The 14,839-nt window shown below is 41.0% G+C and overlaps 1 protein-coding gene across 1 annotated transcript in view; it reads right to left on the reverse strand.

The window, feature by feature from the left end:
- RERE (arginine-glutamic acid dipeptide repeats) overlaps positions 1–14,839 on the reverse strand; it is a 421,706-nt gene that overhangs the window by 140,973 nt on the left and 265,894 nt on the right. The window contains 1 exon segment of the mRNA XM_023258065.2: positions 14,183–14,287. Coding sequence (XP_023113833.2) covers positions 14,183–14,287 — 105 coding nt within the window.

Consider the following 14,839-nt stretch of genomic DNA (forward strand, 5'->3'; position numbering starts at 1 on the left):
ACGTTAAATAAAAAAAAAAAAAACCCTCTCACTGTGCTGAAAATGTAATTTACACAAGAAATACCAAATACACTTAAGTAAGTGTTGCTTTTGACCAAGCACCTGAAGCAAGTTATCTACAGTCTGGAAGACCACTTTCCCTATTGGTATATAAAATAACATGTCCCCAAAAGTGTGCGACTGGTGGGGCGCTTGGGTGGTTCATTCAGTTGAGCATCTGACAATCAATTTTGGCTCAGGTCATGATCCCAGTGTTGGGCTCTGTGCTGAGCATGGGGCCTGCTTAAGATGCTCTTCTCTTGTCTTGTCTTCTCTTCTCTTCCTCTCCTCCCTTCTCTCTCTCTCTCTGTCTCACCCTCCCCCCACCCCTTTGCCCCGCTCTCTCTCTCACACACACACACACACACACACACACACACACACACACACACTCTCTCTCTCTCTCTCTCTCTTTAAAAATAAAATTTAAAAGAAAATTCAAATTAAACAAAGAACTGTGTGACTAGAAACAGTCTAAAGAAAAAGACGCTCTGCAACAAAAGCAACTGAATTAGAACCCAGAAGTCAAATAGCACGAATACGAGCACCGAAGCATTTCCTGCAAAAGTGTTTTCAAAAAAACTACCGAATCGCATGGAAAATGCTTGCTTGCAGGAATCAACATAAAACAATAATTTAATAAATTCACCATTCTTCTGAAAAACCACAGGAACTATTCTGTGAAACACAGCATAAAAATGTTATTGTGATACCAAGTCAAGGAATGTAAACTATGATTCTGGTCCCACCAAATACCCTGAGAGACACGAAGGGCAAGCCATCAAAACCTCATGACCTCTCCTCCAAACACCGGATCTCAGCGGTGGCCCCGGCCTATCTCAGCATCCTCTTTGCTGTCCTTGCTGACACTCACTTCCCCTCTGTCCCCTTTACACCACCTGCGCACACCCTCCTCCCCGTCCCGGCTCCCCTTGGGCCCGGGCCGCACACCAGGGCCCACTCTCCCGTTTTCTTCTCCGTCTTCTCCGTCGCAGGCAGATTTCACCCGCTCGCCCACAATCCCCACCAGCTCCTCTCTGGAGGGACCTCCCTACTGGGAGCAGCTGGGGAACCTCAGAGAACTCCACTCTCCTCTTGCTCCTTTTCCTGGGGTGCCTCACCTCTCTTGACAGATGTTAGGCTCTTTGGGGGCAAGGACGGCATCAAAAGCATCTTTACTGGAACCACCCAGATCTCTTATTCTAAACCTCAAAAACAACAACAACAACAAAAACCACATCTGACACACTGAGAAGGGCAAAATACCACTTTTATAGTAACTTCCTGGCAAAAATTACAAAAGCTAAGTCTAACCACGAGGAAACCTCAAACAAACCTGAACTGAAGAATTCAACAAAACGGCTTCTAACTCCTCAAAAATGTTAATGCGATGACAAGACAAAACAAAACAAAACAAGGCTAAGAAACATGTTATGAAAACAAAGAGAGGCAAGGAACACTGAAGAGATAAAACAACGAAATGCCAATGCACGATCACGGGGGGGACATTACTGTGAAGGCCAATATGAGAAAAACTAGCAAAATTTAAATGTGGACAATATTAGATTAAATGGTATTATATCAATGTCACCTTTCCTGATTTTGCTAAGCACACCACGGTTATGTAAGAGAATGTCCTTGTTCCTGAGAAATACACATTGAGACATTTAGGGGGAAAGAAGCTTGATGCTACAGTTCATTCCTAAATAACTCAGGGAAGGAAAACAGAACAATGAAGCAAAGATGGTTAATACAGAGAATAACACAGCAAACACAAAAGAAGGCAAATCTGTAATAAAGTTAAAAAGATAAATAACACATAAAATAAAATCAGTAAGAATAAAACAATAAAGTATTGCAAAAGGTTAACACGTGATCTGGGTGAGAGACCTAGAGAGTTACACGTACTGACATGAGACCCAGTGAGTTACATATAAAAAATATTGACAGGTGAGACATACATATAACAAAAACTACTTGTATGAGTCTTCAATCATCAGTCCTCATGGCATCCGGAGACTGGACACATCAGTGGCAACGAGTGACCTGCTGGGCCACCTGCTTCCACAGTGCTCTCATTCCCAGCCTGAATCACTTAACACCCAGCTTCGAGTTCAATCCAACCTCAGAATATGAGATCGGTTCTCTTCATCCTCAGAGGAAATCGAGGAGCCCTGACAACTACTGGTCGGTATTTAAGTAAGCCAATGTGCCACTTTAGCATACACCGCAATTCTAGAAACAGCCCTGTTGCCCCCGAGCCCTGTCTTGCAAGGAGGACACCCTGTAACTCTACTCGGCACTTCCAAGCCCCTCAAACCTGCCCCTTGTTTTCTCCGCAGTTGTCTTACCCACTCGACGTCTGCCTACAGCTGCCGCCTACCTGCCCAAACCTCATTCCTGCCACGTTTCGCGAACCTGCTACCGGGCCGGCTACAGGCATTCGCACACACCACTCACGTGGGCTGCCCCAGCGCCTCCTTCCGTGGCCTCCTGCGAGGTCCTCCCGCAAGTCCTGTGATCCCGGCTACACGCACACTGTCTCCGGATCTCAGAGACAATCCCTAATTAATCCCTCCAATTAATCCCTAGCGAACAAGAGGTGAAGAATTCACATTTATGAATAGGTTAAAAGGGAGCTGAGTGGGTGAAATGAATATTCCATATTAATGGATTCTGTCTAAAATTAAAAAGGTTTATCACATAAAAACGGACTGAAAACCCACTTTGTCCACCGCAGTAGCTTTTAGTGAGCAGAAAATTTATGTTCATCACATGTGAAGTAGGAGTTATAACATGGAACTTTCTGAGGTTCTATTTTAAAGAGTTTTCTACTCACTCAAACTACAAAAATGTTTAAAATGTTTTATTTACTAACCACAAATTGTAAAGCAAAAACAGCAATGAAAATTTAACATTTGGGCACCTCTAGAGAAAAACACTTGCTGGGAAGAAAAGATATTCTATTTGACTTTTAATTAGTGCTAACTTCACATCAAGAGGAGGGAAGTGTTTAGAAACAGTGTGTTTAAACTGTATTCTTTAATTGTCCGTAGCGTTTGGAAATGGAGCTGTCACACATAATGCTCTAGTATCCAGCGAGCATCCTGGCTTATCTGACCAGTATACATGCCTTCTCAGACTCTCGTGGCCAAAATAACTATGCCGTACTAATAAAGGTTCATTTCTTCATCCTCAATCCTGACACATTTTCACGTCTTCACAGACCTGGGACTCCTTTTATTCTTTTACTGTCCGATCCTAGAGGGGTATTTCCAACACTCTGCCTTTAAGTATGGTGCTTGTTTTAAGTTTTTGGTGAAGGGATCTGTCACAACAAGGAAGTTTCATTCTGCTGTTACTTTGGTAAGAGTCCCTTCCCTCAATATTGACTAGCTGTTGACTTCTGTCAAATGCTTTTCCAACATCAAGATGAGGGTGTATTTCTTCTTCGTCACGTTAAAGTGGTAAGCTATATTAACAGATAAACTATTGTTCCAACCGTCTTGTGTTCTATACACCCAAATGGGATTTTTAATGCTTTGCAGATTCCATCATCTAATATTTTATTTAAACATCTTACATGCATGTTCATAAGTAGAACTGACCTATAAATTTTACTTTTTGATCTGGTTTTGGTATAAAGATTTTACTAGCTTCATAACATGCCTTGAGGAACTGACATCATCTTTCTCTGTCCCTTGTAACACTGGTAGAATTCACCTGTAAAGCCAGAGGCGATTGTTTTTTTTTTTTTTTCTCCCCCATTTTGGTCTAGTGAGAAGAGAAGGAAGTGTCCTGTGCAAATAATGAAATGCCTTTAAATAAGGAAGGAAGCATGCATTTTTTACCCACTTCCTCTTTCTTCCAGCTTGAAATGTGGATGCCATGGCAACCATTCCATCAGCATCTTGAGCACGAGGTAAAAGCTGAAGTTAAGGATAGGTCCCTGATGGGTTGGTTGGAGAGCCCCTGATCAGCCTACGATTGCTTCTTCTCAAACTCTGCTTATGTGAGAGGGAAATACAGGTTCTACTTTGTTTAACTTTGTCATACAGTCTCTCTCTGATAGCTCTAGTGTTGAAGTTCTCAGGTATGTGTATCTTACTATTTGTTTTATCTGACTCAAGTTGATGGCACCTGGTTTCTTCCAACATTTTGTAATTTTTTAACAGTGTGTTGGGCATTCAAAGATATTTTATCTGTAGATATCCTACAAGTTCTTGAAAGAAAAAAATTTCACAGATACTTCTCTCAGGTGTCCTTCAAAGCTCAATGGCCCAAGACCACTTTTTTTTTCACAATACCTTTTATCTTTTTTATTTTTAATTTTTATTTGGAGGGGGGGAGGAGGGAGGGAGAGAGAAGAGAGAATGCAAGTAGGGAAGAGGGGCATGGTTAGAGAGAGAGAATCTCAAGTAGGTTCCATACTCAGCGCAGAGCCCCATGCAGGGCTTGATCCCATGACCCCGGGATCATGACCTGAGATGTAATCAAGAGCCAGACACTCAAGTAACTGAGCCACCCAGATGCCCCTCAAGACCACTTTTTAATGCCTATTTTTGCGAGAGAGAGAGAGAGAGAGAGAGAGAGAGAGAGAGAGAGAGAGAGAGACACTATGCATGTGCGTGCACAAGCGAGTGGGAGAGGGGCGGAGAGAGAGGGAGACACAGATCCGAAGCAGGCTCCAGACTCTGAGCTGTCAGCACAGAGCCCAACATGGGGCTCGAACTCACAGACCGTGAGATCATGACCTGAGCTGAAGTCGGACACCTAACTGACTGAGCCGCCCAGGTGCCCCAAGACCATTTTTTATATTATCTTCTCATCCTAGAGTTCTCATACTTTTCAAGAATGTAAATTCATGCCCTAACTGTCATGGAGGCAAGGCCCAAAGTTAGGACTTAGGAGGGAAATTCTCCCTCTACTCCTCTTTTTCTTTTCTGTGTTTAGAGTCCCAGTCTCAAACAGGTTTCTCGATCACGTCCCCCTAATTCCAGATACATGACCTCGTTCATCCTTTCACTGAAGAACAAACCTTTGATGGCCCTAACCTGGTAGAGGGCTCTCAGTTCCAACTCCCTAGTCCCTAGAGAATAAGGCTCCATCTCCTATACCTGCTGGGTGTTAAAGACAAGACCCCTTATTAAGGAGATTCTGACCCAACCTCCTCTCACTGTAGGCTGCTGAAGAATCAGCTTACTGCTTTACTTTTCAGTTTCTCCTAACTCCTCCAAGCACATCTCTGCATTTTAAAGTTCTGTTGTATTTTATCTATTTAAAAAATTAACATTTGAGAGAGAGAGAGAGAGAGAGAGCGAGCGAGCACGCGCAAGCAGGGTGGGGAGGCATTGAGAGAAAGAGGGAGACAGAGAATCCAAAGCAGGCTCCAAGCTCTGAGCTGTCAGCAAGGAGCCTGACACGGGGCTCAAACTCATCAGCCACAAGATCATGACCTGAGCTGAAGTCTGACACTCAACGACTGAGCCACCCAGGCACCCCAAATGTTCTGTTACATTTTATTCAACATTGGTAGATATTTACTGGCAAGGGGTTTTTAAAATGATCAAATCTGATTTTTTGTCCTATTTTACGGTCCCATTTATCCTCAGTGGGGCTGTGTTTGTTTCCAACTATACATGTACTCTCAATTGTGCCCAACATTTGCCATCTGGCATCTGGCATAAATGTCTTCAGAGTTCAACTACGGTAACAGAGGAAAAGTGAACAAGAAAATATTTACACCTAGTTCCAGCTTCTTGTCCTCAAAAGCTATACAAAGACCATGAGCTGTGATGAATAGAAAAGACAACCCAAGACAGAACTAGATCCCAAAATGTCTGAAATCCAAATTAACTGAAATAAAGGAGATCTAGATTGTTACTTTTCGGTTTCAGTATAAACATTTATGTCAGGGGCGCCTGGGTGACTCAGTCGGTTAAGCGTCCAACTTCAGCTCAGGTCATGATCTCACGGTCTGTGAGTTCGAGCCCCGCGTGGGGCTCTGTGCTGACAGCTCAGAGCCTGGAGCCTGCTTCAGATTCTGTGTCTCCCTCTCTCTCTCTGCCCCTCCCCTGCTCATGCTCTATCTCTCTCTGCCTCAAAAATTTATAAAAACATTAAAAAAAAAAAAAAAGATTTATGTCGGAAAAAAGATGGCCACAATGTAATTTAGGATAATTAAATACTGCAAAAACCATAAATGTTCAACAATATGGGAATAGATAAATTATGACACATCCACATGATGGTAGATATGGTGCTCATTACAAATGTTTACTGACATGGTACTATGTTCACAATTTAAAAAATGAATAAAGGAATACATAATTATATGTATATTTATGTAAACAGTATTTTATTTATAATCTTAAAATATTCATACACATATAAACATGCACACAGATGTACAGTGAAAGAAAAAACACAAACATGAATTAAAGAATTATGTATTTCAGTTTGTTTCTTTAACTTTTTATTTGTCAAGTTATTCTCTAGCAAGTACATATATTTTTCTTCATTAGGAAAGCTTAAAGCTATCTTTCAACAAAGCCAGAAGAAAATTAGGTTGCATATGAATCAATCTATGATGAAAGCACAGGCTTTGGAGTCAAACAGGCTCGGTGTTTCCTGTTTACTAACTGCATGCCTTAGGCAGATATTTAATATCATACCAATTTTCTCATTTGTCAAATAAAGGTAATGTCAGCCGCACTGAACTTTTATGGGAATTAAACGATCGAGTACAGAGTGAGCATTATCCCACAGACTCTAAAAAGAAAATGTTACAAATTTGGTTCCTTGAGGTCATGCTAAGAAATATCAAATGCTAAATCTACTAAAGATACAGCTGAGCATGTCAAAACTCACCCATGTGAGGGAGAGAGCAGAGTCAGTGATAGGAAACTGAAGTAAAGATACTCAGGAACCCGAAACAAGGTTTCTCACTGTTAAAGATGAGAATTAGAAATAAGGAAAAAGCTAGCAGGACCCCTGTGGTATTGGGATTAGGTTTGGAGAACCTGGTATGAAAGCATGGATACACACCCACTGAAGTCCAGAAATACAGACGTGAAAGTCCAGAGTCTCCATCTCAGTCTCCCCATGCCCTCCCACCCCCTGGCCGTCTCCTCGGAGGCCTGACAGCAGTGACACAAAGCAACGACCACCCCTAAGTAGCATTCTTGGTTGGTTGGTTTCTAAGTATCGCCCTCCATAATCTGCAACAATTTGCCCCCAAAATGAATCATAGTAACAGATTATCAACAACTGAATAAAACAGGAAGCCAAAGGGGCACCCGGGTGGCTCAGTCGGTTAAGCATCTGACTCTTGATTTCAGCTCAGGTCATGATTTCCCAGTTTGTGAGGCTCTGGGCTGACAATGCAGAGCCTGCTTGGGATTCTCTCTCCGCCCCTTCCCTGTTCATGCTCACTCCCCCTCTCAAAATAAATAAAAATTAAAAAAAATAGGAAGCGATCAATCAACCTAGTGCAAATAAATTAATAAACTGAAAGTTTCATGAGGAAGAGGCTATCTACTCAATCTCAAAGCAACCTCCCACAAAATAGTCATTAATTATAAACGGAAAAAGAGAAATTTTACAATTACAAAGCCTGGCACCTTATTCAAGTGATCAACGTGAACACTCCCTGCAAGGAGACAAACTAAAATTATATACTACGTGACAAGAAGTAAAAAACAAGAACACATGACTTCTGTGCTATCCGTGTCAAAGATACAGGCTCTAAATCTAATAAGGAAAAAGCACCCATGTAAACTGAGGAACAGTCTACAAAATACCCTATAGTCTCAAAGTACTAAGGTCATGAAGTAAGAGAAAAGACTGAGAAACTACTCCACACAGACGAACCAGTTGTAAGGCAACAAAATCCATCACGCTGAACTGGATCCTTTTTCATAAAGGTCTTTACTAACCAAACTGCTAAAACTTGACTGGGGTCTGTGGATTCCATGGTAATATTTCAGTGTTAATTTCTTGAGGTGGAGGACTGTATTGTGGTTGTATAAGAAAATGCCCTTGCTCATAAGAAATACACCAAGTATTAGAGTGTGATACGGCCTCATGGTGATGTCATACTTTCAAATGGTTCCGTTAGAAACTAAGGTTTTCTACTATACTTGCAACTCTTCTGAAGGCAGAGACTGCTTCATAACAAAGTGCAGTAAGTTATGCAAGCAAAACACTCAGAGCACTGCTGGGCACAGTCGCACTCACTAACTGTAGCTATTATTGGTAACATTATTGCCACTGTCTGTTGGAAAGAGATTAAAGAGAAGTCCTTGCAAGTGTCTGAGTTTATGATTGCTGCCAAACATAATGGTAATAATCCTTAAGCTTCAACACTGCTTTAAAAATTTTTTGGCAAAAAAAAAAAAAAAAGAAAGAAAAGAAAAGAAAAAGAAAAGAAAAAAAGCGAAGAGGGCACAGGTGGCTGTTCATAGACATTCTCTCCTGGATCAGATCTGAGCCCTCAATTTGTTTTCCACCTGAATAGCAAGAGAAGACTCCTTTATCACAAAGCAAAGAGCACAACTACAATCAGATGTTTCATGCCACAGTGCAAGTCTCTAAAGAGACCAAGGATACTTTTCTAAGGCAGTATGAGGGGGAGGGTAACAGATCAGTGACCATCAATACAACATGCTACACTTGATATGTTTTCTTCACTCTCCCTAAATGTACTTTAGTGACGTAAAGAACACTCATTTAGCAAGGGGAAACAAATGGACTGGTTCCTGGGAAAATTCATGCTTCATAATTTAAAGATAAAGGCATCTCCTCTCGAATGGACCCTACTGAATCTTTTGTTCTTACTGAAATTCCACCATTACTCCCTGCCCCGCCTCACTCACTGGCCTGAGGCAGGAAGTTTAGAAGTTTTCCAACCAATGAAAGGTATGCCCAGAAAAGGCCAGAATGTACAGTTTAAAAGAAAAAAAAAGATGGGGCGCCTGGGTGGCGCAGTCGGTTGGGCGTCCTACTTCAGCCAGGTCACGATCTCACGGTCCGTGAGTTTGAGCCCCGCGTCAGGCTCTGGGCTGATGGCTCGGAGCCTGGAGCCTGTTTCCGATTCTGTGTCTCCCTCTCTCTCTGCCCCTCCCCCGTTCATGTTCTGTCTCTCTCTGTCCCAAAAATAAATAAACGTTGAAAAAAAAAAATTAAAAAAAAAAAAAAAAAAAGAAAAAGGCATTGAGCAACAGGCTGAAGCTGCAGAGGTGAGAAGATGGTAGTATGGGGAAAAGGACACCCCGAAATGCAATAAAACCTGAACGCTATATAGGGGGACAGGTTCATTTACTATAAGAAGCTCTTGGGTGCCTACCTGGCTCAGTCAGTGGAGTGTGAGACTCTTGATTTCAAGGTTGTAAGTTCAAGCCCCACACTGGGTGTACAGATTACTTAAAAATAAAATCTTTTAAAAAAAACTCAAATATTTTTCTTAATAAAATTTTTTTTTTCCAATTCTGGTTCTCTCAGATTCTGCACTGAAATTTTCTGACCATAGAATGTATTATCTCACATTTAATACTATTTGCAAATATTCACTATACTTATTGTGTCAGTTTCACTAGAGTCAATGAAGAAATTATCTTTCATTTTTAGCAACTGTTGTATATTTTCAAGAAGAATTTTATAATCAACGTTCTACGCAGAGTCAAAAATCCCCAGTGTTCAGACTTCCATATGTGAGTACAATCAACCAGATGGTTAATGGTCTACTTGGTAGAATCAAGACGTCTTAGGAAGTAGTTTATGTTTCACTTTTGGATTTAACATTGTATGGGGTTAAAAAAAAAAAAAAAAAAACTCTGATATTTTTCAACCTTGTCTTGAAAAGAAAATTTATAATTATTTTTGCAATTCCCAAGAAGCAACAAAAAAACCTGACAGTTTACTAAAGCAACCTAAAGGGTAGCTTTTACCACCCCCATTTTAATGAGGTAAAAACAAAGCCCAGGAAGTACAAACCTTACCCCTGGACACAAAGAAAAAGGGGCAGCACAGGATCAAAACGCAGGCTGCCTGGGTCCAAGAGGGGAGTCGGTCTTAACAAAAGATCAAGTAGTCAGATTAGATGGCTACGAGATACTGGATAAATAAAAACGCAACTAAGGACAATAAACGGATGAATGGAGCCATGTCCCTATGACCACAGATTATAATCATCTCTTTTAATAAGTCAAGACCAACTACTTTAGTTCATGCCAAGAATACTGCTGTTTTGTGCAAACGCCTGTAAGGTCTAACTGGCTTTATGTATTAAGACTTTTGAGCTGAAATTAATATATTAACTATTTTCTAATCAGATTTTGGATTAGAACCTTCAAACAAAATGAGAAATAATGATATTATGTTGCAGAATATGCTGACTGCAGAAGCAAATTTGGTTGAATCTTGTTCGCAGAGCAAAAGCACACACTGCTTGAGCACAGAAAGGTCACCACGGGCTCCAGAAGCCAAGCCTGACTACCTGCTGGTTCAAACTTCAGGCCTCTCAGTAGTCAGACCCTTGCAGCTTGCACCCTACTTAACACTGGCAACATCTGTCCCCAGTTTTTTTGCTCAAGTAAGTTTTGTTCCTTTAGTGCCATGGCTAACAAGAATACAGTATCACCATCCCTTACCAAAGATCCTAAGGGTCAGAGGATTTTCAGAACTCAGAATTTGTTGGATTTAGAAAGGTACTATAACAAATATACCATATACTATGTAACACCCCGCAATGTTTGAGCAATGATCCCCTATTCTATCACGTTGGTACTTTTGCAGTAAAAGTTGTACAAACACACAAAGTGAACTAACTCAATATAAATAGCCTCATCTCAGTTCAGGCCAAGTATGACCATCCAATGAGCTTCCGCACCAAACTCAGCATAAACATTTTTTGATTTTCAGAGCTTTCAGATTTCAGAATTGAGTGAGGATGTCAGAATTAAACACAGAATTTCAAAATAATAAAAATTCCATGCTAATTACCCCGAACTTTGAAGGCAATGAACCAAAGAGTATAGAAAAGTCTGCCTCCCACCGTCACATACACGTATTCAACAAAGTAATCCCATCAAAACCAAAAAGTCTGGGGCGCCTGGGTGGCTCAGCAGGTGAAGCATCCGACTCCTGATTTTAGCTAGAGTCACGATCTCATGGTTGTGAGATCAAGCCCCGCACTGGGCTCCACATTGAACATGGAGCCTGCTTGACGTTCTTTCTCTCCTTCTTCCTCTCTCCCATGCTTCTTTGTTCTTGCTCTCCCTCTCCCTCTCCCTCTCTCTCGCTAAAAGTCCGGAAAGGTCAGGTCCTGACAAGGCGAAATGTGTAGAGCCACAACAACCAGGTTAGGGGAAAAATTAAAGAGTAGCCAAATAATGAGACTTAAAAAAAATTTATGCAATAAACATGAAAAAAACTCCAAACTTTCAGTGCGGGCTAATACGCTAAATAAATTATGGCAACTGTGTAAATCATCCTCTAACTACCATCAGGAAATGTGCTTGGAGAAATAAACAATCCCATCTCAAGTTTCAGTTTCAACCGCTCACTTCAAGTTCCTGAAAGTTCCTTTCTGAAGAGAGGGGACAGTCCCAAATGTGCAGTCACAGAATCCCCATTCTGTAACTTGCAGCAGCCGCATCCACATGTGGTCTCACTCACAGACAGAAAACGGTTTGATGTTTCCTCTTCAAATGGCCCCGGGCACTAAGAGCACACAGCAAATGCAGCCAGACGGCATGCTAGGCCCGCTCATTCACATGGGGGAGAAGCCCACCAAAGCCCACTCTTCCCACAGCCCCATCCCTCAGAGACTTGAGACAAAGACGCAAGCAGAGGTAAATTCTGCAAGGGCATGCAGCCAGAGCATTCTAAGGATCAGCTCGTACAAAAGCCAGGTGGGGAAAACAGAGTTTTCTACACTCCTTTTCAAGTACACCCTCTGTGACCACGCGAGCAGCTGTGGGAACTGCACGGCCAGCCCCTCAGAAGCATCAAGTGGAATTCAGGGGGAACCCGGGGAGCTAGGGCAGATCCTTACACTCCCTTCGTGAGGAGTGTGAGATCTGCTACCATCTTTACTTATAAATAGAAATTCAAGTATTTTTTCACTTCAATTAATTCATCCACCTCCCCTCAAAAACCTACAACACATCAAGCACAAGCTGGACAAGGAGAACACAAGCACAGAAATGAACAAATGGCAGCCAGGAAGTCAAAGCGGTAAAAGAAGTGACCCAGGACGCAGACCCTGCTAATGCACCGCCATGGGCACGTCCTTGAACTGGGTTTTCAGACGAGAGAGAAACATCCGTCTAGGGCACACCTCCGCCAGATTTTAAAACCCAACCGATGGGAAGAATCACTCTGAATGACTGCCAGCAACACCCAATGAAAAATGAGACCAGAACTTGTGTGAGTCTCTAACTTACACATTAAGTTACATAATATCACTTTTAATAAGCACTCAGTAAAAACAGACATATAACCAAAACTAGTAAAAAATAAACTTGGTTGTTACGAACCCAAGAGCTAATCATTTAAAACACAAAAGCTATTTAGTCAACTCAGTGACACAATCTAGCTCGTGCCATATGACAACTACCCACCAAATAGTTAAATAAATGTGGCATCACTGAAATCATGGACTCCTTTGTATCTAGACAGAAATCCAAGGAATGATCAGGCAGTCAATAAATGCATATTTAGGGGCACCTGGGTGGCTCGGTAGGTTGGGCGTCCAACTTCAGTTCAGGTCACGATCTTACAGTTTGTGAAAGCCACGTCGGGCTCTGTGCTGACAGCACGGAGCCTGGAGCCTGCTTCAGATTCTGTGTCTCCCTCTCTCTCTGCCCCTTCCCTGCTTACACTCTGTCTCTACCTCAAAAATAAATAAATGTTAAAAAAATTAAAAAAAAATGCATATGTAAAAATAAACATTCTGAAATACAGGATGCTTTAAAATAGTATCACGGATCAGCTTCTCTGTCGCTGGAACAGGGCATACTTTTGAAAAAGAAAATAAAAGCTCAAATTTACTGTTTTCTAAAGAAAATAAAGGTAAGTAAAAAAGGTGATCATTCAGTACACTATCACCCCTGTAGCTCTCGTCTACAAAATACAAAGGGACAGACACGAACACATATGCCTCACTAGAGCTTTACGCAGCTTCTTATAATGACAACAAAGAACACGTGGCCTTTCATTAATCCTAGACTGACTGTCTAAACAGTAACCTTCTAATTTTTACATATGATTTCTCAGCATCCTCTAGGAAAAGTTTTTCACTAAAAATAAAAAATACCTACATTGTAATTACCCTGCAAGTAGTTCTTCCACTAACTTCCTTCAGCCAAGCAGCTTTTATTTCTTTCTAAATTCTCGTATCTAGAGATGATGTCTCAGATGTCCCAAGCACTGACAACCTGATCATCTGCTAACATTCCTGTACTTTTTAAATCTGTAGTTCCTGTAGTTGCATGATTGATACAGGATAAAAATGAATGCATATGCTCTTAAATAACTTCTTCCATGTGCTAAGTTAAACTATAATCTATTACAGACACTAGGAATTTTTTCTATTAAATTTTGATTCTATTGTTTCTCATTTTAAAAGTCATAACTCTACCTGTTACATAGATCTTACCAACATGGTTGAGAACCGAATGTATCCCTCTCATACCAGTTGTCTTACTAAAGATATTTCTGTGAGTGTTCCTGGGGTTTTATTAAATGAGTAAAACAGATGACAACCAGCACACTCTCCGTAACATCCTAGTGTGTGTTCAATACGGTACCACGAAAGGTTTGACACAATGTGCATTAGGGAAATAATCTGCCAATTCACAGTAAGTTCAAAACACAGATCAGCTAAACACACATCTTTACCTTGCCTCTCTACACCCAAATTTTCTCTTTTCCTTTTCTTCTTAATAAAATCAAGAGCAAACAATAAGCCACTTTAGACACCGGTGACGTTAATTAGAACTCCTTCCAAAGAGGTTCACTTTGGGTTTCGAAGCTGTTTTTTCTCATCTTACTGGCACATGCCCAAATGTGCAAACACACGCACGCGCATGCACATAGAAAAGCGAAGTTCTCACTGAGTGGGGCCAAGTGACTCACTTACCTGGTCTCAGGGTTGTAGCCTAATATGTAGAAAAATGAATCCACTCGAGCTTTAAACTCTCTAGCAGCAAATATGTCAGAAAAATGGGAGATGTTACACTTCCCTCTGAAAACAAACAAATGTAAAAAATACATTATTAGTATCACCCTCAACTGCTTTGCAAACCAACACACTATCGGAGGGAAAGAGGCAGGGGAAGACGCAACTAAATCCACATTACTCTAAAAACACGTAGAATATGGCTACAGACTCCATATTTATCAATTCAGAAAACGTCCAATATTTTTTTGTGTGTGTCAGGACTGCTTCAACCAACTTCACAATTTCACTGCTTGTACCTCAGCATCTTAGCCATGGAGTAAAATCAACTAAACCATAAAGGTAAATTGAGGGTGGGACCATGATAAAAGGATATGAAACTAGACACAGCAGGAAAAATAAACCATAGTTAAATTACTTTACCAAAAAAACCACCTAAAGCCTTTCTAAACCGTAAAAATGGGACTTTTCTTCCTGCTACTTTGCTATAAGCAAAATGTATAGCTGTCAAATATTTTTCTTCTCTTTAAATGTTCAAGAAGTAAACTGACTTGCAAATTAAAACGGAGAGACTTTAATTTTTTAAGTATACAGATGGGCTTTAATACATAAAAACAC

Source organism: Felis catus, chromosome C1 (genome assembly GCF_018350175.1).
Source record: "Felis catus isolate Fca126 chromosome C1, F.catus_Fca126_mat1.0, whole genome shotgun sequence".
Taxonomy (NCBI): domain Eukaryota; kingdom Metazoa; phylum Chordata; class Mammalia; order Carnivora; family Felidae; genus Felis; species Felis catus.